The sequence below is a fragment of the Lagenorhynchus albirostris genome, chromosome 19 (assembly GCF_949774975.1).
Source record: "Lagenorhynchus albirostris chromosome 19, mLagAlb1.1, whole genome shotgun sequence".
Lineage (NCBI taxonomy): Eukaryota > Metazoa > Chordata > Mammalia > Artiodactyla > Delphinidae > Lagenorhynchus > Lagenorhynchus albirostris.
In genome coordinates this window covers 2,152,003-2,176,168 of record NC_083113.1, presented here as the reverse complement: position 1 = coordinate 2,176,168, position 24,166 = coordinate 2,152,003, and the positions used below count along the sequence as shown (strand labels likewise).

General features: G+C 43.7%; 1 protein-coding gene and 1 long non-coding RNA gene across 4 annotated transcripts in view; one reads left to right on the top strand and one right to left on the bottom strand.

The window, feature by feature from the left end:
* LOC132509559 (zinc finger protein 552-like) overlaps window positions 1–24,166 on the top strand; it is a 75,172-nt gene that overhangs the window by 35,671 nt on the left and 15,335 nt on the right. Inside the window, exons 3-4 of one of the 2 annotated variants that reach the window (XM_060130703.1) lie at window positions 14,402–14,559; window positions 14,663–14,809. In XM_060130703.1, the coding sequence (XP_059986686.1) occupies window positions 14,402–14,559; window positions 14,663–14,809 (305 nt within the window). Of the gene's footprint in view, window positions 1–14,401; window positions 14,560–14,662; window positions 15,814–24,166 lie in introns of those variants that run through there. The other variant, XM_060130702.1, reaches the window with a different exon arrangement.
* Window positions 9,072–23,494, bottom strand: LOC132509563 (uncharacterized). 2 transcript variants are annotated; one of them, XR_009537053.1, is made up of 3 exons: window positions 22,899–23,494; window positions 21,973–22,102; window positions 9,072–9,656 (listed from the first exon to the last, which is right to left on the bottom strand). It is a non-coding gene; the product is annotated as an uncharacterized LOC132509563 (long non-coding RNA). The 2 variants fall into 2 exon arrangements; XR_009537054.1 differs by lacking the exon at window positions 9,072–9,656 and adding an exon at window positions 14,468–14,680.

Here is a 24,166-nt window from a genome sequence, read left to right as displayed (position 1 = left end):
ATAAATAAGGAAACACAAGCTTTAAATGATACATTAAACGAGATGGAGTTAATTGATATTTATAGGACATTCCATCCAAAAACAACAGAATACACATTTTTCTCAAGTGCTCATGGAACATTCTCCAGGATAGATCATATCTTGGGTCACAAATCAAGCCTTGGTAAATTTAAGAAAATTGAAATTGTATCAAGTATCTTTTCTGACAACAACGCTATGAGACTCGATATCAATTACAGGAAAAGATCTGTAAAAAATACAAACACATGGAGGCTAAACAATACACTACTTAATAACGAAGTGATCACTGAAGAAATCAAAGAGGAAATCAAAAAATATCTACAAACAAATGACAATGGAGACACGACGACTCAAAATCTATGAGATGCAGCAAAAGCAGTTCTAAGAGGGAAGTTTATAGCAATACAATCCTACCTTAAGAAACAGGAAACATCTCGAATAAACAACCTAACCTTGCACCTAAAGCAATTAGAGAAAGAAGAACAAAAAAACCCCAAAGTTAGCAGAAGGAAAGAAATTATAAAAATCAGATCAGAAATAAATGAAAAAGAAATGAAGGAAATGATAGCAAAGATCAATAAAACTAAAAGCTGGTTCTTTGAAAGGATAAACAAAATTGATAAACCATTAGCCAGACTCATCAAGAAAAAAAGGGAGAAGACTGAAATCAACAGAATTAGAAATGAAAAAGGAGAAGTAACAACTGACACTGCAGAAATACAAAAGATCATGAGAGATTACTACAAGCAACTCTATGCCAATAAAATGGACAACCTGGAAGAAATGGACAAATTCTTAGAAAGGCACAACCTGCCAAGACTGAATCAGGAAGAAATAGAAAATATGAACAGACCAATCACAAGCACTGAAATTGAAACTGTGATTAAAAATCTTCCAACAAGCAAAAGCCCAGGACCAGATGGCTTCACAGGCGAATTCTATCAAACATTTAGAGAAGAGCTATCACCTATCCTTCTCAAACTCTTCCAAAATATAGCAGAGGGAGGAACACTCCCCAACACATTCTACGAGGCCACCATCACCCTGATACCAAAACCAGACAAGGATGTCACAAAGAAAACTACAGGCCAATATCACTGATGAACATAGATGCAAGAATCCTCAACGAAATACTAGCAAACAGAATCCAACAGCACATTAAACGGATCATACACCATGGTCAAGTGGGGTTTATTCCAGGAATGCAAGGATTCTTCAATATATGCAAATCAATCAACATGATACACCATATTAACAAATTGAAGGAGAAAAACCATATGATCATCTCAATATATGCAGAGAAAGCTTTTGACAAAGTTCAACAGCCATTTATGATAAAAACTCTGCAGAAAGTAGGCATAGAGGGAAATTTCCTCAACATAATAAAGGCCATATATGACAAACCCACAGCCAACATCGTCCTCAATGGTGAAAAACTGAAAGCATTTCCACTAAGATCAGGAACAAGACAAGGTTGCCCACTCTCACCACTCTTATTCAACATAGTTTTGGAAGTTTTAGCCACAGCAATCAGCGAAGAAAAGGAAATAAATGGAATCCAAATCAGAAAAGAAGAAGTAAAGCTGTCACTCTTTGCAGATGACATGATACTATACATAGAGAATCCTAAAGATGCTACCAGAAAACTACTAGAGCTAATCAATGAATTTGGTCAAGTAGCAGGATACAAAATTAATGCACAGAAATCTCTGGCATTCCTATACACTAAGGATGAAAAATCTGAAAGTGAAATCAAGAAAACACTCCCATTTACCATTGCAACAAAAAGAATAAAATATCTAGGAATAAACCTACCTAAGGAGACAAAAGACCTGTATGCAGAAAATTATAAGACACTGATGAAGGAAATTAAAGATGATACAAATAGAGGGAGAGATATACCATGTTGTTGGATTGGAAGAATCAACATTATGAAAATGACTCTACTACCCAAAGCAATCTACAGATTCAATGCAATCCCTATCAAACTACCACTGGCATTTTTCACAGAAGTAGAACAAAAAATTTCACAATTTGTATGGAAACACAAAAGACTCCGAATAGCCAAAGCAATATTGAGAACGAAAAACGGAGCTGGATGAATCAGGCTCCCTGACTTCAGACTATACTACAAAGCTACAGTAATCAAGACAGTATGGTACTGGCACAAAAACAGAAATATAGATCAATGGAACAGGATAGAAAGCCCAGAGATAAACCCACGCATATATGGCCACCTTATCTTTGACAAAGGAGGCAGGAATGTATAGTGGAGAAAGGACAGCCTCTTCAATAATTGGTGCTGGGAAAACTGGACAGCTACATGTAAAAGTATGAGATTAGATCATTCCCTAACACCATACGCAAAAATATGTTCAAATGGATTAAAGACCTAAATGTAAGGCCAGAAACTATCAAACTCTTAGAGGAAAACATAGGCAGGACACTCTATGACATAAATCACAGCAAGGTCCTTTTTGACCCACCTCCTAGAGAAATGGAAATAAAAACAAAAGTAAACAAATGGGACCTAATGAAACTTAAAAGCTTTTGCGCAGCAAAGGAAACCATAAAGAAGACCAAAAGACAACCCTCAGAATGGGAGAGAATATTTGCAAATGAAGCAACTGACAAAGGATTAATCTCCAAAATTTATAAGCAGCTCATGCAGCTTAATAACAAAAAAACAAACAACCCAATCCAAAAATGGGCAGAAGACCTAAATAGACATTTCTCCAAAGAAGATATACAGAGTGCCAACAAACACATGAAAGAATGCTCAACATCACTAATCATTAGAGAAATGCAAATCAAAACTACAATGAGATATCATCTCACACCAGTCAGAATGACCATCATCAAAAAATCTAGAAACAATAAGTGCTGGAGAGGGTGTGGAAAAAAGGGAACCCTCTTACACTGTTGGTGGGAATGTAAATTGATACAGCCACTATGGAGAACAGTATGGAGGTTCCTTAAAAAACTACAAATAGAACTACCATATGACCCAGCAATCCCACTACTGGGCATATACCCTGAGAAAACCATAATTCAAAAAGAGTCATGTACCAAAATGTTCATTGCAGCTCTATTTACAATAGCCCAGAGATGGAAACAACCTAAGTGTCCATCATCGGATGAATGGATAAAGAAGATGTGGCACATATATACAATGGAATATTACTCAGCCATAAAAAGAAACGAAATTGAGCTATTTGTAATGAGGTGGATAGACCTAGAGTCTGTCATACAGAGTGAAGTAAGTCAGAAAGAGAGAGACAAATACCGTATGCTAACACATATATATGGAATTTAAGAAAAAAAATGTCATGAAAAACCTAGGGGTGAAACAGGAATAAAGACACAGACTTACTAGTGAATGGACTTGAGGCTATGGGGAGGGGGAAGGGTAAACGGTGACAAAGCGAGAGAGAGGCATGGACATATATACACTACCAAACGTAAGGTAGATAGCTAGTGGGAAGCAGCAGCATAGCACAGGGAGATCAGCTCGGTGCTTTGTGACCGCCTGGAGGGGTGGGATAGGGAGGGTGGGAGGGAGGGAGACGCAAGCGGGAAGAGATATGGGAACATATGTATATATATAACTGATTCATTTTGTTGTGAAGCTGAAACTAACATACCATTGTAAAGCAATTATACTCCAATAAAGATGTTAAAATGAAAAAAAAAATAGATAACATAAACAGATGGAGAGATATACCGTGCTCCTGGATTGGAAGAATCAATATTTTGAAAATGACTCTACTGCTGAAAGCAATCTACAGGTTCAATGCAATCCCTATCAAATTACCAATGGCATTTTTCACAGAACTAGAACAAAAAATTTCACAATTTGTATGGAACCATGGAAGACCCCGAATAGCCAAAGCAATCTTGAGAAAGAAAAACGGAGCTGGAGGAATCAGGCTTCTGGACTTCAGACTATACTGCACACCTATAGTAATCAAAACAGTAAGGTACTGGCACAAAAACAGAAATATAGATCAATGGAACAGTATAGAAAACCCAGAGTTAAACCCATGTACATATGGTCACCTTATCTTTGACAAAGGAGGCAAGAATATGTAATAGAGAAAAGACAACCTGTTCAATAATTGGTGCTGGGAAAACTGGACAGCTACATATAAAAGAATGAAATTAGAACACTTCCTAACACCATACACAAAAATAAACTCAAAATGGATTAAAGACCTAAATGTAAGGCCAGACACTATAAAACTCTTAGAGGAAAACATAAGAAGAACACTCTTTAACATAAATCATAACAATATCCTTTTTCACCCACCTCCTAGAGTAAGGGAAATAAAAACAAAAATAAACAAATGGGACCTAATGAAACTTAAAAGGTTTTGCACAACAAAGGAAACCATAGACGATGAAAAGACAATGCTCAGAACGGGAGAAAATATTTGCAAATGAAGGAACTAACAAAGGATTAGTCTCTAAAATATACAAGCAGCTCATGCAGCTCAATATCTCAAAAACAACCGAATCCAAAAATGGGCGGAAGACCTAAAAAGACATTTCTCCAAAGAGGACATACAGATGGCCAACAAATACCTGAAAAGATGCTCAATATCACTAATCATTAGAAAAATGCAAATCAAAACCACAATGAGATATCACCTCACACTGGTCAGAATCGCCATCATCAAAAACTCTACAAACAATAAATGCTGGAGAGGGTGTGGAGAAAAGGGAACCATCCTGTACAGTTGGTGGGAATGTAATTGATACAGCCACTGTGGAAAACAGTGTGGAGATTCCTTAAAAAACTAAAAGTAGAATTACCATATGACCCAGCAATCCCAATACTGGGCATATACCCTGAGAAAACCATAATTCAAAAAGAGTCATGCACTCCAATATTCATTGCAGCACTACTTACAATAGCCAGGACATGGAAGCAGTCTAAATGTCCATCAACAAATGAATGGATAAAGAAAATGTGGCAATACAATGGAATATTACTCGGCCATAAAAAGGAATGAAATTGAATTATTTGTAGTGAGCTAGATGGACCTAGAATCTCCTTCCTTGCTGATGGAACACATTGATACCCCCTCGAGACATCCTTTGGAAATATATTCCAAAGCCAATCAAATCCAACACTGAAGACCATCTTTCAAGCTTCCAAGAAGTCATGGAATTGTTTTCAGAAACTGTATCTAGACAAAAGCAAGGATCCTTTTTTGCATGGAAGCTCTGTTGATACTGTTGACACCTTAAAACAATCAGGAGGTCATAGGGACATGAGGTCATAAGCAAAGAGGGAGGGGGTACATTCAGGTAATGGGGAAACAGAAATGGAACCTGCAAAAAATATATAATATTCAGACACCCCCACAGGTCTAAAAAAATTTTCACAAGAAAAATCTAATTTGAAGGCTCACACTTCCCAGTTGCATATGTACTTACACAGCCACAACGAGGGAAACACTGATACTGGCTTGAAGATATACAATGAGATGAATGGAATTGAATGGAGATCTCAGAAATAAACTCATCAGTCTGTGAGGAAGAGTCAAGAGAGCTTATGAAGAGACACACACATGAGGTTTGTTAGTGTGAGACAAAGCTGCCAGGACCCTACATCAGTGCAAGCACAATCAGACGAATCAGTGACCTGGAAAACTGATCAGGACCCCCTAAAAGGATGCAGGACTCCTCCTGCACCACACAAATGACTAAGTAAAATATTCTTCCCCAAGATTTTCCTCTGATGGGTCTTCTCAAAACGGACCCCCCCTATCCTCAGCCCTCAGCCCTCAGCCCCCAGCAGGTAGCGTCCCCACACATCTTCCTCACCTGTCCCTCCGAGGGTGGAACCTCCCAAGAAGTCTTGAGGAAAACTGCTCCTCTAGTGTGGATGCAGCTCTGCATATTCACGAAGCCAGATCTGGCTGGTCCTGTGTAGACCTAATACCTGTCAGCTGTGCACAGGGCCAAGCCTGTGGGCAGAAGAGACAGGGTCTGCACTGGCATGAGAGTCAGGTTGATCGCCCTCTGCTGGCCACCTGGGAAAATACAGGTTGAACCCACTCACACTTAAGTGGAGACTGAGTTCCAATGGGGGCAGTCCTGCTGAATTCACAACACTGTGGAAACTCAAACTCATGGAGGTAAATATCCCAAGACTTCTGGAACGCTAGTTGTTTCAGGACAATGAGGAAACACATGCCCCAAAATGAGTGTGGCCACAGACTTTACAACTCACACCAAAAGTCACTCCAAGTTCTCCACAGGCAAATTTAATATATAAAATATTATAAAACCACTTAAACTATAAAAATTATTAAAACCAGTTACATTGAGAGGTAATACGCCCTTTTACTTTTTAATTTTTTTGTGTGTTTTAGACAGATGTAGAAAACAAAATAATAATTTTTAAAAACCTGGGAAAGGAGATGAATTTTTTTGTTGGGTAGGTGATTATATAACTGGAAAATTTAGGCAATTTGTTTAAAAACAGATTTGGTACATTGCACTGATAAATCTACAATGAGTTTCTGGGGGAAAATTATTCACAGTAATGATCAAGAACTAGAAAATACTCAGTAGTAAATTTAACAAGAAAAGTATATGACCTTAATGAGAAAACTGCACAATTTCACTGATGGGCATAGAATAAGACCTGCAGAAATAGAAAATATAGATAATCATGTTCTCTAGGCGGGAAGGCATAATACCATAAAGAGAAAATCATTTCTCTCATAATAATATATAATTCAATTTTATATCATACCTCTTATGCTGTTTTACATTTAAAAGCTCAAAGCTTATATAAAAGGAAAAATGCCCAAGAGAAGTTAGAAAAAGAGGTCACAATGTATGACAAAAGCACTATTAAAAAATTAATATGCAGATTTCCCTGGTGGCACAGTGGTTAAGAATCCACCTGCCAATGCAGGGGACATGGGTTCGAGCCCTGGTCCGGGAAGATCCCACATGCCGTGGAGCAACTAAGCCCGTGTGCCACAACTACTGAGCCTGCACACTAGAGCCTGCGAGCGACAACTACTGAGCCCACATGCCACAACTATGGAAGCCTGTATGCCTAGAGCCCACACATTGCAACGAAGAATAGCACCTGCTTGCTGCAACTAGAGAAAGACTGCACACAGCAATGAAGACCCAATGCAACCAAAAATTTAAAAATCATACATTCCTCTATTGAAAAAAAAATCGATATGGAATCTGGGGAAGAAGATTGATTAAAATGAGGCATTTTCAAAGAAACAGACTGATGCAGGGGGAGACAGAAGAGACCACATGTAAAAGAGACACCAACAACACCCAAAGGATGTAAAGAACATAGCAAATACTGAAGTGAGCCAGTCGTCATTGTTGTCACCACTCTACCTGCTGTTCATTCAGGCTCTGGGCTTTAGAATAAACTGCTGCTGTCGTTGGTGTGTTTGAAGTACTAATTGACATAACAACAGTCCTTCAATTGTTTCTTAAATCACTAGAGACTTGGCTATAAATAGGACAGTCACAGGACTCCTGGGGAGAAATTATTCTCTAAACACAGCGTGAGTCATGATTTCCTCAAGTTGCCAAGTTACCCACAAAGCCCAGGGCAAGACTCTGTTCATGGACTGGAGACTCTATCCTTTCTGAGACAGGCAATGCCTGTCAGCCAATTCAGGGGATATGGGTTCAAGCCCTGGTCTGGGAAGATCCCACATGCCACAGAGCAACTAAGCCTGTGTACCACAACTACTGAGCCTGTGCTCTAGATCCCACGAGCCACAACTACTGAGCCCATGTGTTTCAACTACTGAAACCCACACACCTAGGTCCCATGCTTCACAACAAGGGAAACCACCTTAATGAGAGGCCTGCGCACCACCATGAAGAGTAGCTCCCACTTGCCACAACTAAGAAGAAAGCCCATGCGCAGCAACGAAGACCCAACACAGCCAAAAATAAATAAATAAATTTATTTTGAAAAATAGTAAAATAAAAATGCTCCTTAAAATCCACTACATACATATTATCATCCACAGTTTGAATAACACCAAGGTTTTAACCTTGTGTGCTTCATAAGATTTAAATACACAAGAGTAAACTTTTATCTAGTGACAACTGAGATATATTTATATACACTGCTGCATAAACTATGAAAACTTTTTTAAATTCTCAAATTTTGGTTTAAAAATGTATCACTTATTTGAATATGATATTGAACTTTGGAATTTTGGGAGGTATATATTGAGGCAGACTGTTTTCTAATTCTTTTTATTATTGTTATTGGCATGGCCAATACACTTCTCTACAGACATTTAATCTTTTAAAAGAAAAAATATACAAGGAATTTGATAAATATATACAAATGACAAACTTGTGAAAAGATATTCAACCTTATTAGTAATCAGAGAATACAATTTTAACCACAATGATACTGGCAGATCAGTGTGATGTATTCCTGGTAGTAATATGGAAAAAAAGAATTATGTGATTTTTTAGGAATATGTATTCAAACAAGCACTGGGTAAACATTTTGGCATTTTCTAGGAAACCTTAATATTTATATAATCTAGTAAGCAGCAATTCTGCTTCCAGATTTATACTGTAGAAAAAAATTTTATATAAAAATAGACTTGGAAACATGTAAATAATACTTATGACAGCAACATTCATAATAGCATAGACAGGGAAAAGTCCAAATGTTCACTGACAGTAGAATAGATAAATAAACTATGGTTCATTCATACAAAGTTATTTTACACAATGGTGAGAAAGAATGAATTCCATCCACATGTAAAAACATGGATGAATCCTGAAAACAATATTGTGAGCTGAAAACAAGCAACAGAAGAATTTATACTGTAAGATACTATTGGGGACTTCCCTGGTGGCTCAGTGGTTAAGAATCCACCTGCCAATACAGGGGACACGGGTTCAAGCCTTCACCCGGGAAGATTCCACATCCTGTGGGGCAACTAAGACCATGAGCCACAACTACTGAGCCTGTGCCCTAGAGCCTGCGAGACAAAACTACTGAAGCCTGTGCGCCTAGAGTCCATACTACACAAGAAGCCACAGCAATGAGAAGCCCACGCACCACAGTGAAGAGTAGCCCTCGTTCGCCGCAACTAAAGAAAGCCTGTGCACAGCAACAAAGACCCAACACAGCCAAAAATAAATAAATACACTTAAAATAAATATACTATTGATTTCATGTTCAAAGATATACAATCTAGAAATTATATTAGGTAGGGATTCATACATATGAAACCATATAGAAAAGTCAGGAAAGACTGAACTAGAAACTCATGTTAGTACATACCTCTTGGGGGGAAAGTGGAAGTAGTGTTTGCAGTGGGATACACAAGGTACAGACATTTGTTTCATTTTTCTTTTTCTTTTTTTTTTTTGCATTTTCCATTCAATTAGGACCTTTAATAATATCACAAAGGGATTCCCTGGTGGCACAGTGGTTGAGAGTCCACCTGCTGATGCAGGGGACACAGGTTCGTGCCCTGGTCCGGGAAGATCCCACATGCTGTGGAGAAGCTGGGCCCGTGAGCAATGGCCACTGGGCCTGTGCGTCCGGAGCCTGTGCTCCACAACGGGAGAGGCTGAAACAGTGAGAGGCCCGTGTACTGCAAAAATAATAATAATAATAATATCACACAGATAAAGCTTAATATGAAAAGATTTTAACATCTTTATTGGAATATATTTGCTTTACAATGGTGTGTTAGTTTCTGCTGTATAACAAAGTGAATCAGCTATATGGATACGTATATCCCCACCATCTGGTGTCTCCCTCCCACCCTTCCTATCCTACCCCTCTAGGTGGTCAGAAAGCACCGAACTGATCTCCCTGTGTGATGCAGCTGCTTTCCACTAGCTATCTATTTTACATTTGGTAGTGTATATATCTCAATGCTACTCTTCATCCTAGCTTACCCTTCCCCCTCCCCGTGTCCTCAAGTCCATTCTCTACGTCTGCATCTTTATTCCTGTCCTGCCCCTAGGTTCATCAAAACCATTTGGGTTTTTTTAGATTCCATATATATGTGTTAGCATACAGTATTTGTTTTCCTCTTTCTGATTTACTTCACTCTGTATGACAGACTCTAGGTCCATCCACCTCACTACAAATAACTCAATTTCATTTCCTTTTATGGCTGAGTAATATTCCATTGTATATATGTGCCATATCTTCTTTATCCATTCATCTGTCAATGAACACCTAGGTTGCTTCCATGTGTTGGCTATTGTAAATAGAGCTGCAATGAACAAAGGGATCCATGTATCTTTTTGATACATGCAACGAAGCAACGAAGACCCAACACAGCCAAAAATAAATAAGTTTTAAAAAAATTACTGTATGACCTGACAAATCTACTCCTAGGTCTATACCCAAAAGAACTGCAAACAGGGATTTCAACAGATACTTGTACATGAATGTTCACAGCAGCATTATTCACAACAGCCAAAAGGTAGAAACAGCCCAACTGTTCATCGGCAGATGAATGGATACACAATCGTTTTAGAGAGTTGACCCTCAAACATCACGGGTTTGAACAGCAGGGGTCCACTTATACTCAGATTTTTTCCAATAAATATGTACTACTACACTATCCATGGTTGTTGCATCCACGGATGTGAAACTGAGGATACAGAGAGCTGACTGTAAAGTGTACACAGATTTCTGACTGCATGGACGGTCAGCGCTACTCACCCCTGTATTGTTCAAAGGTCAACAGTACATACAGTGGAATGTCTTTCAGCCATAAAATGTAATGAAGTTATGATACATGCTACAACATGCATAAACCTTAGAAACATTATGCTCATTGAAAGAAGTTGGATGTAAAAGGACAAATATCTAGAAAAGACTAATTCTGAGAGACAGAAAGGTTTGTGGTTACAAGTAACTAGGAGGAGGGAAGAAATGTAATGATTGGGTACAGAGTTTTGTTTGGGGTGATGAAAAAATTTTGGAAATGGGGTGATGGTTGCAAACATTCTGAATATAATTAATGCCACAGAATTATACACTTAAAATTATACACTTTAAAAAGTGTAAAATTATACGCTTAAATTACCAATTCTCAAAGAAATAAAAAGAAACAGTAATGGCAGTTTTTAATTTCAGCAAAAGAATTGAAAGCAAAAAAGCATAAAGATTGGGACTTCTCTCGCAGACCAATGGTTAAGACTTCGCCTTCCAATGCAGGGGGTGAGGGTTCGATCCCTGGTCAGGGAGCTAAGAACCCATATCATGCCTCACGGCCAAAAAACAAAACATAAAATGGAAACAATACTGTAACAAATTTAATAAAAACTTTGAAAATGGTCCACATCAAAAAAATCTTTTAAAAAAAGTATTAAGATTTAAATTTTATAAAGGTAATCGTTCTCAGAGATGTAATTTGATACTTTCATCTCCACCTGCCTATCCTACATCTTCACTTTAATGTCTAAGAACTGCCTCAACCTCACCCACATCCAAAGCTATGACTTTCCACCCCCACTCTGTTCCTCCAGGTGCCTCCCCCATATCTGACACCTCTTCTTGTTTCTCAGGCCCAACCAACTGGGTCATTCTTGGCTCCTTCCTCTTCCACAAACTCCAGATCTGAATTGAAAAATAAAGCTGATTCTGATTTTGAAATACATCTATATCTACCCATATATGAGCACTTGCTTTATTATGATATGAGTACTGGTGAGCAGTGAAGCAGATTCTCAGTAAATGGTGCTTCATCAACTGACCATCTAGATAGAATAAAATTCATCAAGAGTCAATTCCAGGGGCTTCCCTGGTGGCGCAGTGGTTGAGAGTCCGCCTGCCGATGGGTTCAAACACGGGTTTGTGCCCCGGTCCGGGAAGATCCCACATGCCGCGGAGCGGCCGGGCCCGTGAGCCATGGCCGCTGAGCCTGCGCGTCCGGAGCCTGTGCTCCGCAGCGGGAGAGGCCACAACAGTGAGAGGCCTGCGTACCGCAAAAAAAAAAAAGAGTCAATTCCAAGTGAATAGTGGATCTAAATGGGAAAGGTAAGAAAAACCAGAAGATGACGTAGGAGAATGTTTCATGATCTCATGTAGGCAAAAATCTGAGGGCAGGAATTTGTGTCTGCGATGTCTAATGCTGCATCTCCATGTAAACGCCCACTATTTACAGAATGAACGTAAAGGAAACTTCCACACTCTCTGGAGGGATATACACACATACAAGTACTTGGGTCATTGTGAAGACACATAATGTTCTTAGTGGTCAGGCTGAATGTCATATAAATGTCACTTATTAGTTTATCATCTAATATAATCCTAATTGAAAACCATTCAGATTTATTTTCAGAATAATCTGATTCTAAATTTCATACAGAAAAATGAGCAAGAATACCTAGGAAAACCCTGAGGGGGAAAAAAGTGGGCCCAAGTAGTGAGGTGTGATAAGGCCTACCAGGAGGTAAAACATATTTTACAGCCACAATTATTACCGTCTTGTTGAATCGAGTACACTGTATTAAAAGGTGCATCACTGGTTCGTGTGCCACTAAGAAAAACACTGGCTATTAGGCTATGACTTGTTAGATGCCTCCTGATTCAAAGATCTCACAAGTGTGAAAAGATATCTGCCTTGGAATGGCATTGATGCATGGATTCTCAGATGAACAAAACAATAAAAATGCCAGACATAGACCCAAAATCATACGTGACTTTAGTAGAAGATAAATATTGCAGATAGTTGGGAAAAGAGGAGTCTTTCATTGACTGGTATTGAGAAAATTAGGTAGTCATTTAGGAAAAAACCTCCTATTTCACACCTGATAGACACACACACATACACACACACTCCAGCTGGATCAAAGATGTGAAACCAGAAACCAAAAAACAGAAGGACAGTAGTGGAAGAACTCGAGTGATAATAATTTTTATATTATCAGAATAGGGAAGGTCTTTCCAAATATGTCATAAGTGGAGAAGCCACGTAGAAAGTCCGATTATCTGACTGCTTCAAAACAAACAAAACCCAGTGGTGAGGCCAACGCTGCCCCAACATCGAAGTGAAAACACGAAAGGCAAGCTGGGAAGTAGCCTGGCCACTCACCCTACCTCATCCAGGGTGTTTCCAGGGTCCTCATTCTCCTCAGACCCCCACCCACATGGCTGCTGCCAGTGCCAGTCTATATGGGACCTCAGTCACCTCCTAAAACAAGAGGGTTATTTTACACAAAGATAATGGGTTGAATGGTGACCCCAAAAGATGTGTCCCTCAGAACGTGTGAAGGGACCCTGTCTGGGAAAAAGGTCTTTGCAGGATTAGTGAAGGATCTGAGATGAGGACATCATAGATGAGGGTGGCTCTAAATCCAATAACAGTGTCTTTATATGAGACGAAAGAGGAAAGGCACAGGGAAGCCACGTGAAGACAGAGGCAGAGATGGGAGAGAGGTGGCCACAAACCCAGGGACGCCTGGAGCCCCCAGAATCCAGTAGAAGCAGGAAGAACACTCCCCTGGAGCCTCCAGAGGTAACATGGCCCGGCCCACACTTTGATTCATACATCTGGTCTCCAGGACTGGGGGAGGATGAATTACTGTTGTTTTAAACCACCCCACCCAGCTTGTGGTCATTTGTTACAGAAGCCACAGAACAGTCACACAGACCCTGCTCTGTAGGATCCTGGAAGTGCGGGTCTCACTAAAGGCAGATAGAGGTTGGATTACAGAACCCTTAGTGTCAGCATTGGGCCCCAGAAATCCTAAAGCAGTGGCTGGACACCGGAACGTTGAGGAGTCAACTTGGAAGCCCATCCCTAAGGGTGCCGGCTGCACACGGCCTCCCCAGGTGTTTACGCCTGTACATGCTGGGGATAAGTACTTCCATCCTGATTCAGGGCCTCTGATGTCACCGTTCACGTTGTTAATTAAGAACCCACCAGTTGGGGCTTCCCTGTTGGCACAGTGGTTGAGAGTCCGCCTGCCGATGCAGGCCACACGGGTTCGTGCCCCGGTCCGGGAAGATCCCACATGCCGCGGAGCGGCTGGACCAGTGAGCCATGGCCGCTGAGCCTGCGCGTCCGGAGCCTGTGCTCCGCAACGGGAGAGGCCACAACAGTGAGAGGCCCGCGTACCAAAAAAAAAAAAAAAAAAAAGAACCCACCAGTTATACAGATGAAAACCCTGTTAGAACACTTGCTCCAGTGGTAAACAATTCTGAAGTTGGTCAAGGTGGGGAATCGTCTCCCATGCAGCCAGCAGCCCCCACCCCCCACCCCGGCAAGGAGCGTCCTCATTGCAAAGCTGGGGGACCGTGCGGAGGCGTCTGTGAGTAAACGTGAGCTGAGCCCCAGGCCAGCTGCTGCTGAACTGTTCCCACCCTTCCCAGGTAAAACACCTGAATATGTACAAGGACTTGAAAGCCTACAGGAAGGGCCGTGGAGCCACCCCAGCCACAGCACGCAGGCCGACATGGTGCCTGCAGGCCAGCCAGGATGGTCCTGGCCCCGGGCGCTCTTCTGGAAGCTTTCCATTTCCCTGCCTGAGATACCCCTCCTGTCCCGGCCCCCAGTGCTTTTTTCCTTCCTCACCTCTGCCCAGGGAGAAATTCCAGCGGCAGGTATGGGTGATACATCCTCTTCGTTAGCAGGTGGCAGCCCAGCAACTCCTGCAGAAAGCCCAGCAGAGCCCCACTAACACCAGGACGCCCACAAAGCCGTGGCCCCTCACTCCCTCCCACCAGCCCAACCCGAGACTGCTGACGGGGCAGAGCATATGGCGTCAGGCACAGCTGCAGGTACTCTTGCCTGGAAGGGGTATTTATATTGACCTCAACCCAGGCACACCTGGGGAGGGCTGGCCGGCTGGGTCAGGCTGCCCAGGTCAGCCATTCCTCGCCCATCAGGGGATCAGAGTTGCACAAATTGGGCCTTGCTGCACGGGCCAGGTCCAAGGAACTGGTGTGGGGTCCTGAGGGTCAGGATAAACAAGGGGCTGCAGCCCTGGCTTGTTTTCTAATCATTTTATCTGGTCCATGAGTGGGAGACAACTTCAAGAAGACCCTCTCCTAATCAGAGGAACCCAGGAGTCAGGGAGAGGAGGGGTGGTGGGTGGAGACAGAGGCCTGGTGCCCCGGCTGCAGTGTAAGTCTCTGGAAGACCCGGTGGAGGGAGACGAGATAAGCCCCATGGGCTGCCCAGGCGAGTCCCATGTTCTGGAAGGTGCCTGCCCACCTTAGCCCCGTGGGCTTCTGGTTGCCTGCTCAGGTGAGCTCCATATCCTGGGAGGGGCCTGTGTAAAAGAGCCCTTGCAGTGGGAGGGGCTGTGGAACAAGCATCCTCTTTGCCACCAGCACACAGTTGCTTCCTCACCCTTGGGCAGTGCTGGGGTGAGATGAGAAGCAGGAGACACTGTGGGCTCCTGAAACCCTGCGCGGGCTCACGTAGAGCAAGGAGGTCAGCAGGTGGGCGCTGGCTGCTGTGCTGCAGACTCGCTTTGAATGTAGCTATTTCTTTTATAGCACTTCATATTATGTGAATATAAATTATTTATCACATATGTATTTTGCAAATATTTTTCTCCCAGTTTCTGGCTTGTCTCTTGGCTTTCAGAATAAGGTATTTAACCAAGTACAATTTTCAGTTTTATAAAGTACGTTATTAAGTTTTTCCCTTTTGTGTGAGGGCTTTTCACGTGGTGTTAGAAATCAAAGCTCGTGATCTATGTGACCAAACCCATGGCCATGTCAATTTTCTTCTATATGATCTTCTATAATTTTTAAAGTTTTATATTTTAAATTTGCCTGTGGACAATTTGGAGTAACTTTTGGTGCGAGTTGTAAAGTCTGTGCCTACATTCGTTTCGTGGCACGTGTTTCCTAATTCTCCTGTAATTAGCTTCCAGAAGTCCTGGGATGTTGGCCTCTGTCCCTTGGAACCTGCAGAGTGTAGTGCATTGAGCGGGGCTGCCCACAGGGAACTCAGCCTCCCCTGAAGTGGGAGTGGGTGCTGCTTGCATTTTCCCAGGTGGCCAGCGGAGGCCGACAAGCCGGCATCTCTCACCAATGCGGGACCTGCCTCTTCTGCCCACAGGCTTGGCCCTGTGCACAGCTGACTGGGGTTAGGTCTCCGCAGGACCCGCCAGGGCTTTGGCTTTGGAAAATGCAGACCTGCATCCACATGAAGGGTAGCTCGGTTTCCCCAAGAACTGCCGGGAGGTTCCACCCTGGGAGGGAAAGGTGAAGAAAATGTGGTGGGATGCTTCCTGCTCGGGGGGTGGGACAACCGGAGTTGCAGAGCTGCCTGCAGACGCTGCTACAGAAACCCCTGATTTTTTCTCTTTTTTATTTTGTGGTACGCGGGCCTCTCACTGTTGTGGCCTCTCCCGTTGCGGAGCACAGGCTCCGGACGCGCAGGCTCAGCGACCATGGCTCACGGGCCTAGCCGCTCCGCGGCATGTGGGATATTCACAGACCGGGGCACGAACCTGTGTCCCCTGCATCGGCAGGCGGACTCTCAACCACTGCGCCACCAGGGAAGCCCCCAGAAACCCGATTCTTTCCTGAGAATATTGGTGGAGGGGGTCATTCAGGCAACAGGGCAAACAGCTTTCTCTGGAGGCTCTTGTGGGGAAGTGGGGGTATAGCAACAGGGGCTCAGCCCGCAAAACCCCAGAACAGCTCCCAGATCAGCTCTAGAACTGATCCCAGAATGGCAAGAAGTGGGTCTTCCACCTACTAGACGTGGAGGAAAGGGGTGGGGTCTGCAGGGCCTCCCTCACCTTCGGGGACTTGCTGGGAGGTCACGGGGCTCAGTACATTCTGTGTGCTCAAGGCTAAGATGGGTCAGGATGTGCAGTAGGGATGAAAAGGGGGATCCCTGCGCCAGCATCTTCGTGACCCCTCCTCTCCTCAAGGGTCTCGAGAACGTCTCTTACCCCAGTGACGAAGGATAAAACCATGACATTTCCCCCAGGGAAGCTCATTATAGACTTGGCACTCAGCTGGGGCTGGTCACGTGATTTCCACCCTCACCCTCCCAAATGCCTGGGCCCAGAAGGGGAGCCTTGTTCAGCGCGAACCACATGGTTTGTGCAAACAGTGTAGGCGCAGGGGGGTGTCCCTAAGGGGAGGGAAGTTTAGATAAGGGCGGGGTGATTTTCCAACTCTCCCCCACCCCCTCGGCCCCCAGGGCATTTTACAAAAGCCAGAGACTCAGCCGAGGAGGAGAGGCAGCGGGCCCCTTCCTGATCCACGGGCCTAGGATGCCCCATATGCCGAGGGCACTAGACTCAGGTGTCTCCTACACCGTGCCTGGTAGAGGGGCCCTGCATGTTCTAGGGCTCTGAGACCACCCCACTTCTGACCCCAACTGCAAGACTGGGAGCCCCTAGACCACCCCAGGTTTTTTCTTAGAGGCTCCCAGGACTCACTGAAGATTTATACTCAGGCTCAGGATTTGTTATGCTGAAAGAAATCAGATAACATCAGCTGAGAGCAGAGGTCAGGAGGAGAGTTGGGGGGTCCATCAGGTATGACCACCTAGGGAAGCGACCTGAGCCCTGGGGTGCAGGGTGTCACTGAGGTCCACCACGTTGACGTGGGGAACCCCGTGTGGCTGGATTTTCACTCCAACGCCTGTGAGGGGCTCAGGAAACCCCACCATGCCTCACGCCATCAGCACAGACCAGCCCAGTGTGAAGACCACGGAGCACGGACACACCCATCTGATGCAAGGTGACAACCCGGAGCCAGGAACAGAGGCATGGCCTCTCTGTGGGCAGGCTTGTGGGTCTTTCACTTCTTGGGTTACATTTATTCCTAGGAGTTATGTCCTTCTGATGCTATTATAAATGGGATGGTTTTCTTCTTTTCTCTCTCTGATGTTTCATTATTAGTGTATAGGAACACAGCTGACTTTTGTGTATTTGTGATTTTGTATCATGCAACTTCCCTGAATTCATGCACTACTGCTAACTGTGTTTTGGTGTTTGGATGTGGAAAGCTGCAATTAGAAATACCACCGTTTCTAAAACATCCAGGTCATCCAGAACACCAAGACATGGTGGCTACTGACATAATCTTCCCGCCGTGCCCCTCAAATCTCTGCCATCCTACAGCGGTGAACTGAACCATCACTCTGGGGAGCAGGAGCTGGGTAGGGCTTGGCCTCCATAACAAACTATGACATCTTCTCTGCTTTCCTGTCCCTTCACTGACATGCTTGTTTTGAAAAGTAATTGACTCTGCAGTCATTTCCAAAGTCTAGAAAATTGTCCCTAGCAGTAGAAAAGACTCACATTTGCCATTTCACACAGAATTCTATATTGTGTTTTATGCAAAGCAGAAATCCTCTTCCAGGGAAGCAGCATGTGACCTCCAAGTGAGGCCATTTTTATGGTTTCCACATTATAATCCAATCCACAGGCCCACGTCCACTTTCACCAGGTGCCCCAACGCTAGGGAAATGTCTTTTTCCATTCTGATCCAGGTTTCTTTTTCTGAAACACTAACAGATCCTTTCCCTCCTTTTCACAACCTTGATGGATTGAGAGCACACAACACGAGTATGATCTGGGTGGCCTTTTCTGTGTGGTTACACAGATCAGTACTTCATTCATTGTTTGTTGTGACTAAATGGGCATCACATTTAGCATGTGAACCATTTAAAGTACACAGTCCTATGGCATTAACCACAGGCATGTTGTCGTACAAATAACCTTACCGTCCATGTCCAGATCTTTTCCAATTTCACCAGTGAAACGCTGTACTTTGATTGAACACTAATTCCCCTCAGTCCCTGGCACCCACATTCTACTTTCTGCCTTTGAATTGTACTTCTCTGGATACCTCCTATATGTAGTAACTCATCATGTGTGTCCTTTTAAAGTGACAGGGCTATTTCACTGATCATAATGCCTTTGAGGTTCGTATATGCTGTAGGAATTGTCAGAATTTCCTTTGTTGTTAAGGCTGAATGACATTCCTTTGTGTGGATATCACATGTAGTTTACCCATTCATCCGTCGATGGACACTTGGGTGGCATCTGCCTCTTGGTATTGTGATACACGCTGCTTGGAATGTGGGTGTACCCATTTCTGTCCCAGGCCCTGCTTTTAATCTTTTGGTATAATCCTCTCTGATGAGGTGTTTTAAAACTTTTGAAAACTTTGAACAAACTTTCCAAATATCAGATTCTTTGAACTCCAGCTAACTTTGGGGTGCTTCAAAGGGCCCCTGGAGCATCCCAAAGAGAGATCCTTAACTAGCTGGGTTCACTTGGTGTGTTAAATTACATGGAGAACATTGTCCAAGCTCGCTGTTGCCTGTGGCAGATGGAATCATCAGGCTCTCCCCAGTTTTTTCATAGCCACAAAACAGACAGGGGAAAGGATTTGGGGTTCTTCTGCTCTCTAGTCTCTCACCTCACCCAACTTACAAAAATCTAAAGAATTTCTGTTTCCCGGCCTCGGGTCTTGAACCCCTTGCCCAGCTCCACTTTCTCCAAGGATTCCTCTTTGAATCTATCGGACCCCCTTCACTCCAGGCCTTGGCAGCCCATACACTGCTATGGACAGCCTATCGGGCTGGCCGCTGCCCAGAAGCCCATATTATAAACTCTGTAGATGTTCAAGCATGAGGAATACACCCCAGTGTAGGGAAACTTGTTATAGGACATAGGCTTTATACACAACAGATGCCCCTCAGGGAGAGTCCTGGCAACACACTGGCACTGGTTCAAACGTCCCCACCCCCAACCCCTGGGGACCCTCATGAAAGGGACTGAGCTGACCACAGACATCTGGTTGGGTGATGGGAGAGCAGAAGACACTGAAAACCCCATTAGGTTCGAAAGGAATTCGGAGGATGCTCTGACCCCTTCAAGTTAAAGCCTCCTGGTAAATGTTTCCGGGAAGCCGGATTCCATTTCTAGGAATGCTTGGTTGTAGGTTGCTCAACATGGGAGGATCCCCTTCTAAACCAGAAGAAACACCTATGGAGTGTATCCTTAAGAACTGGAAATTTTTAGGGACTTCTCTGGTGGCACAGTGGTAAAGAATCCGCCTGTCAATGCACGGGACACGGGTTCGAGCCCTGGTCTGGGAAGATCCCACATGCCGCGGAGCAACTAAGCCCGTGTACCACAACTACTGAGCCTGTGCTCTAGACCCCGCAGGCCACAACTACTGAAGCCCGTGCGCTACAACTACTGAAGCCTGCACGCCTACAGCCCATGCTCTGCAACAAGAGAAGCCACGGCAATGAGAAGCCTGTGCACCGCAACGAAGAGTAGCCCCCACTCACCACAACTAGAGAAAGCCCACGCACAGCAACGAAGACCCAAAGCAGCCAAGAATAAATAAATAAATAAAATAAAATATTTTTTAAAAGTCCACAAATAACAAATGCTGGAGTGGGTGCAGATAAAAGGGAGCCCTCCTACACTGCTGGTGGGAATGTAAATTGGTGTAGCCACCATGGAAAACCGTATGGAGTTTCCTCAAAAAACCTAAAAATTGAGCTACCATATGATCTAGCAATCCCACTCCTGGGCATATATCTGGAGAACAACATAATTCGAAAAGACACATATACCCCAGTGTTCATAGCAGCACTATTTACAATAGCCAGGACATGGAAGCAACTTAAGTGTCCATTAGCAGATGAATGGATAAAGGAGATGTGATGCACACACACACATACCCACAACACATACTCACTATAGAATATTACTCAGCCATAAAAAAATGAAATAATGCCATTTGCAGCAAAATGGATGGACCTAGAGAATATCATACTAAATGAAATCAGAGAAAGACAAATATTATGTATCACTTACATGTGGAATCTAACAAATAATAAAAATGAATCTATTCAAGAAACAGAAAGAGACTCACAGACTTAGAAAAAATAACATGGTTGACAAATGGGAAGTGGGGGAAGGGTGAACTAAAAGTATGGGATTAACAGATACACAACACTATATATAAAATAGATAAGCAACAGGACCTACTGTAGAGCACAGGGAACTATATTCAATATCTTGTAATAACCTACAATGGAAAATAATCTGAGAAAAACAAACAAAAAATATATATATAACTAAATCACTTTGCTGTACACCTAAAACTAACACAATATTGTAAATCAACTACACTTCGATAAAATTAACATTACATTTAAAATTAAAAAAAGAGGGACTTCCCTGTGGCACAGTGGTTAAGAATCTGCCTGCCAATGCAGGGGACATGGGTTCGAGCCCTGGCCCGGGAAGATCCCACATGCCATGGAGCAACTAAGCCCGTGTGCCACAGCTACTTAGCCTGTGCTCTAGAGCGTGCAAGCAACAACTACTGAAGCCTGCGCGCCTAGAGCCTGTGCTCTGCAAGAAGAGAAGCCACCGCAATGAGAAGCCCACACACAGCAACAAAGAGTAGCTCCCGCTCGCCACAACTAGAGGAGGCCTGCGCACAGCAACAAAGACCCAACGCAGCCAAATAAATAAATTAATAAAATAAAATAAAATAAAATAAAAAGAGAATTTCAGAGGCGGGTCTTCAAGAACAGACCACGGTCCACATGAGTAGTGACCATGTCAGCGATGACAATTCCTGGCACAGGCAGGCATGAGGAAATGTCAGCTAGAGGAAAAAATTAGAACCTGGTATACACAGGTGCCTTGGATCTGGACAGTTACCTGGCCAGGGCAAGGCCAAACAAAGGGGGGTCCATTAAGGTGACTGAAAAACCTCTGCCTCTGACACCTTCCACGTGACACCACAGGAAGCAGGTGTTGGGGTTGCTCAAGGAGAGCAGAAGGCAGTGCTCACACATCATCTCAACCAACCACAGCACCAACCGAGGGAAATGGAAAAGGAAGCAGTATCTGTGGTCCTGATGAGAGGACAGAGCTGTCACTGGGGAAAGAGGAAGGACACAGGGGTGGATATGAGGTTCTTACCCAGGGAGGCTGTAAGTGCCAAGTTCTCCAGCTTCACATCACAATACAGGCATCTCCAAGACTCATCAAGGAGACCCCATTCCTCCCCGGAAAATGTCACAGCCACATCTTCAAAGGTCACGCCATCCTGCTATGATGGGGACAGATGAAACCACAAACAGCTCCACTCTCAAGGAGCCACAATCCATTCTCCACCAACCCACCCACCCCCACATCCACCATATGCCCATCCTCCTCCCAACCTCCCCAACTCAGAGAAGAAACCAGGCCCTGGTGCCATTGATGCCTCTGTCTCCTCAGGGGTCCACTGATCACTGGGCAAAGCCATCAGTGGCAGGAGGCACATGGCCAATCAACAGCTAAGCTCTGGGACAAGGACAGAAGGAGGTACCACCTCCACAGGCTATTACCCGGATGTGGCCACAGTCATGTGGTTTCCAGTGCAGTGCCCTAGACCATCAGACATGCCCCCTATCTGAACGCACATCTCTCAGAGCCCCATACCCACGGCCACCAGCATCAGTGCCCCTTACTGTAAGCGTCTTGTTACTCGTGTTTCAGTCACCTCCTCATAACCCCACTGGTGAGGGTATAATTCCCACCCTAAGGGTGTAGCCAAACACACGACCCCTGACGCTGGCCAGATGCAATCAACAGCCATTTATTAACCACATATTAACATGTGGGAGACAACACACAAGGCCATGGGAAGGCCACACGTTGGCAGAGTGAACAACAAAGGGCTGTGGGATGCAGTCTCTGTGGGATCGAGAGGGTACGGTGCCCTGCTTCCCGCAAGAGGACATGACTGGCTTGTTTAAATGACTCTGCAGGCTGGTAGGGAACTGAAACTAACTACAAAGGGATAAGCAGGAACTGTGCCTGCTCCCTTTGATAAAAAGGGTTGTAAGGTTAGGAGACATTACCTGTGAGAAGCATGAGAAGGGAAACTTGCACCACGGCCATTTGAGGGCATACTTGTTTCACCAGATGTCAAGGCAGCATACCTATTGGCCTTAATTTTAGAACTTACAACACAACTTGGCAGACAGCATCCAGAATATCCTTGACAAATTCAGAGAGGATCCAGTATGACTACAGACTTCCCATGGTTCCTGTTAGCAACCACAGCCCCAAATCACTCCATGCAGGTCTCATTCAACTCCTTGGCTCAGACGCAGTCACAGAGAACCATGTGTGGAGCTCAGCTACCCATGGTCCTATCTGCTTTTCCTGCACTTGCTGTGCCCTCAGAAATCACACCCTTTCTCTGTCCATCCAACCATCATTCAAAGCCCAGCCCCACTGATAACCCACCCCAGATCTTGTGACTCACAGATGACTGAATTTGCCCCTGATCATATGCACCTGGCTGAATGAAACATCCCAGACTCCACCAAAGTCCTCACAAAATCTTGGTTAGTCCATAAAATGGTAAAAAAGCACAAGTTTCAGCCTGAGTATATCTTTAAGTATGCACAATTTATGGCAAGACAATCAGTCAATCCTCATTTTTCATGGATTCTGTATTTGTAAAGTTGCCTACCTGCCAAAACTGGAAAACCCCCAAATCAATACTTACATTTTTATGCTTATTCATAGACATGTGGAGACACAAAATATCCGAGTCACCCAGTGTATGTGAGATACACAAGATGATGCTCTGCCTTCTCTTTGCAGCTCTCATACTGTAAACAAGCATTCTTCCCATGATGTATTTAGTGCCCCATTTATGCTTCTTCTTGGTGGTTTTGTGGTCCAAAATGGCCTCCAAAACTGGCGCTTATGTGCCGCCTAGAGTTCGTAAGCCCAAACAATGTGGCTTAAAGAAAATACATGTTAGGTAAGCATTGTTCAGGCATGAATCATCGTGCTGTTGGCCATGATTTCAGTGTTAATGAATCAACAGTATACAGTAAATGAACTGTTTTTAAACAGAAACACATGGAAAACCACGTTATGTACTTACCAGTTGACCAAAACGTTGTGACCAGAGGCTCTCAGGAACCTAATTACAGATTTCCCCTAGGAAAAACTGTTCTATATTCACCGATTCAGTGAATTAGAGGACATGACTAGCGTGAATAACAACTGATTGTACTTCAGTAAAGCTGTTTAAAAAGCAAAGGTAACTCTTAAAATTTGTGACTTCCTAATTATTTCACTATGGTTTACTATTCTATACATTCTCAAG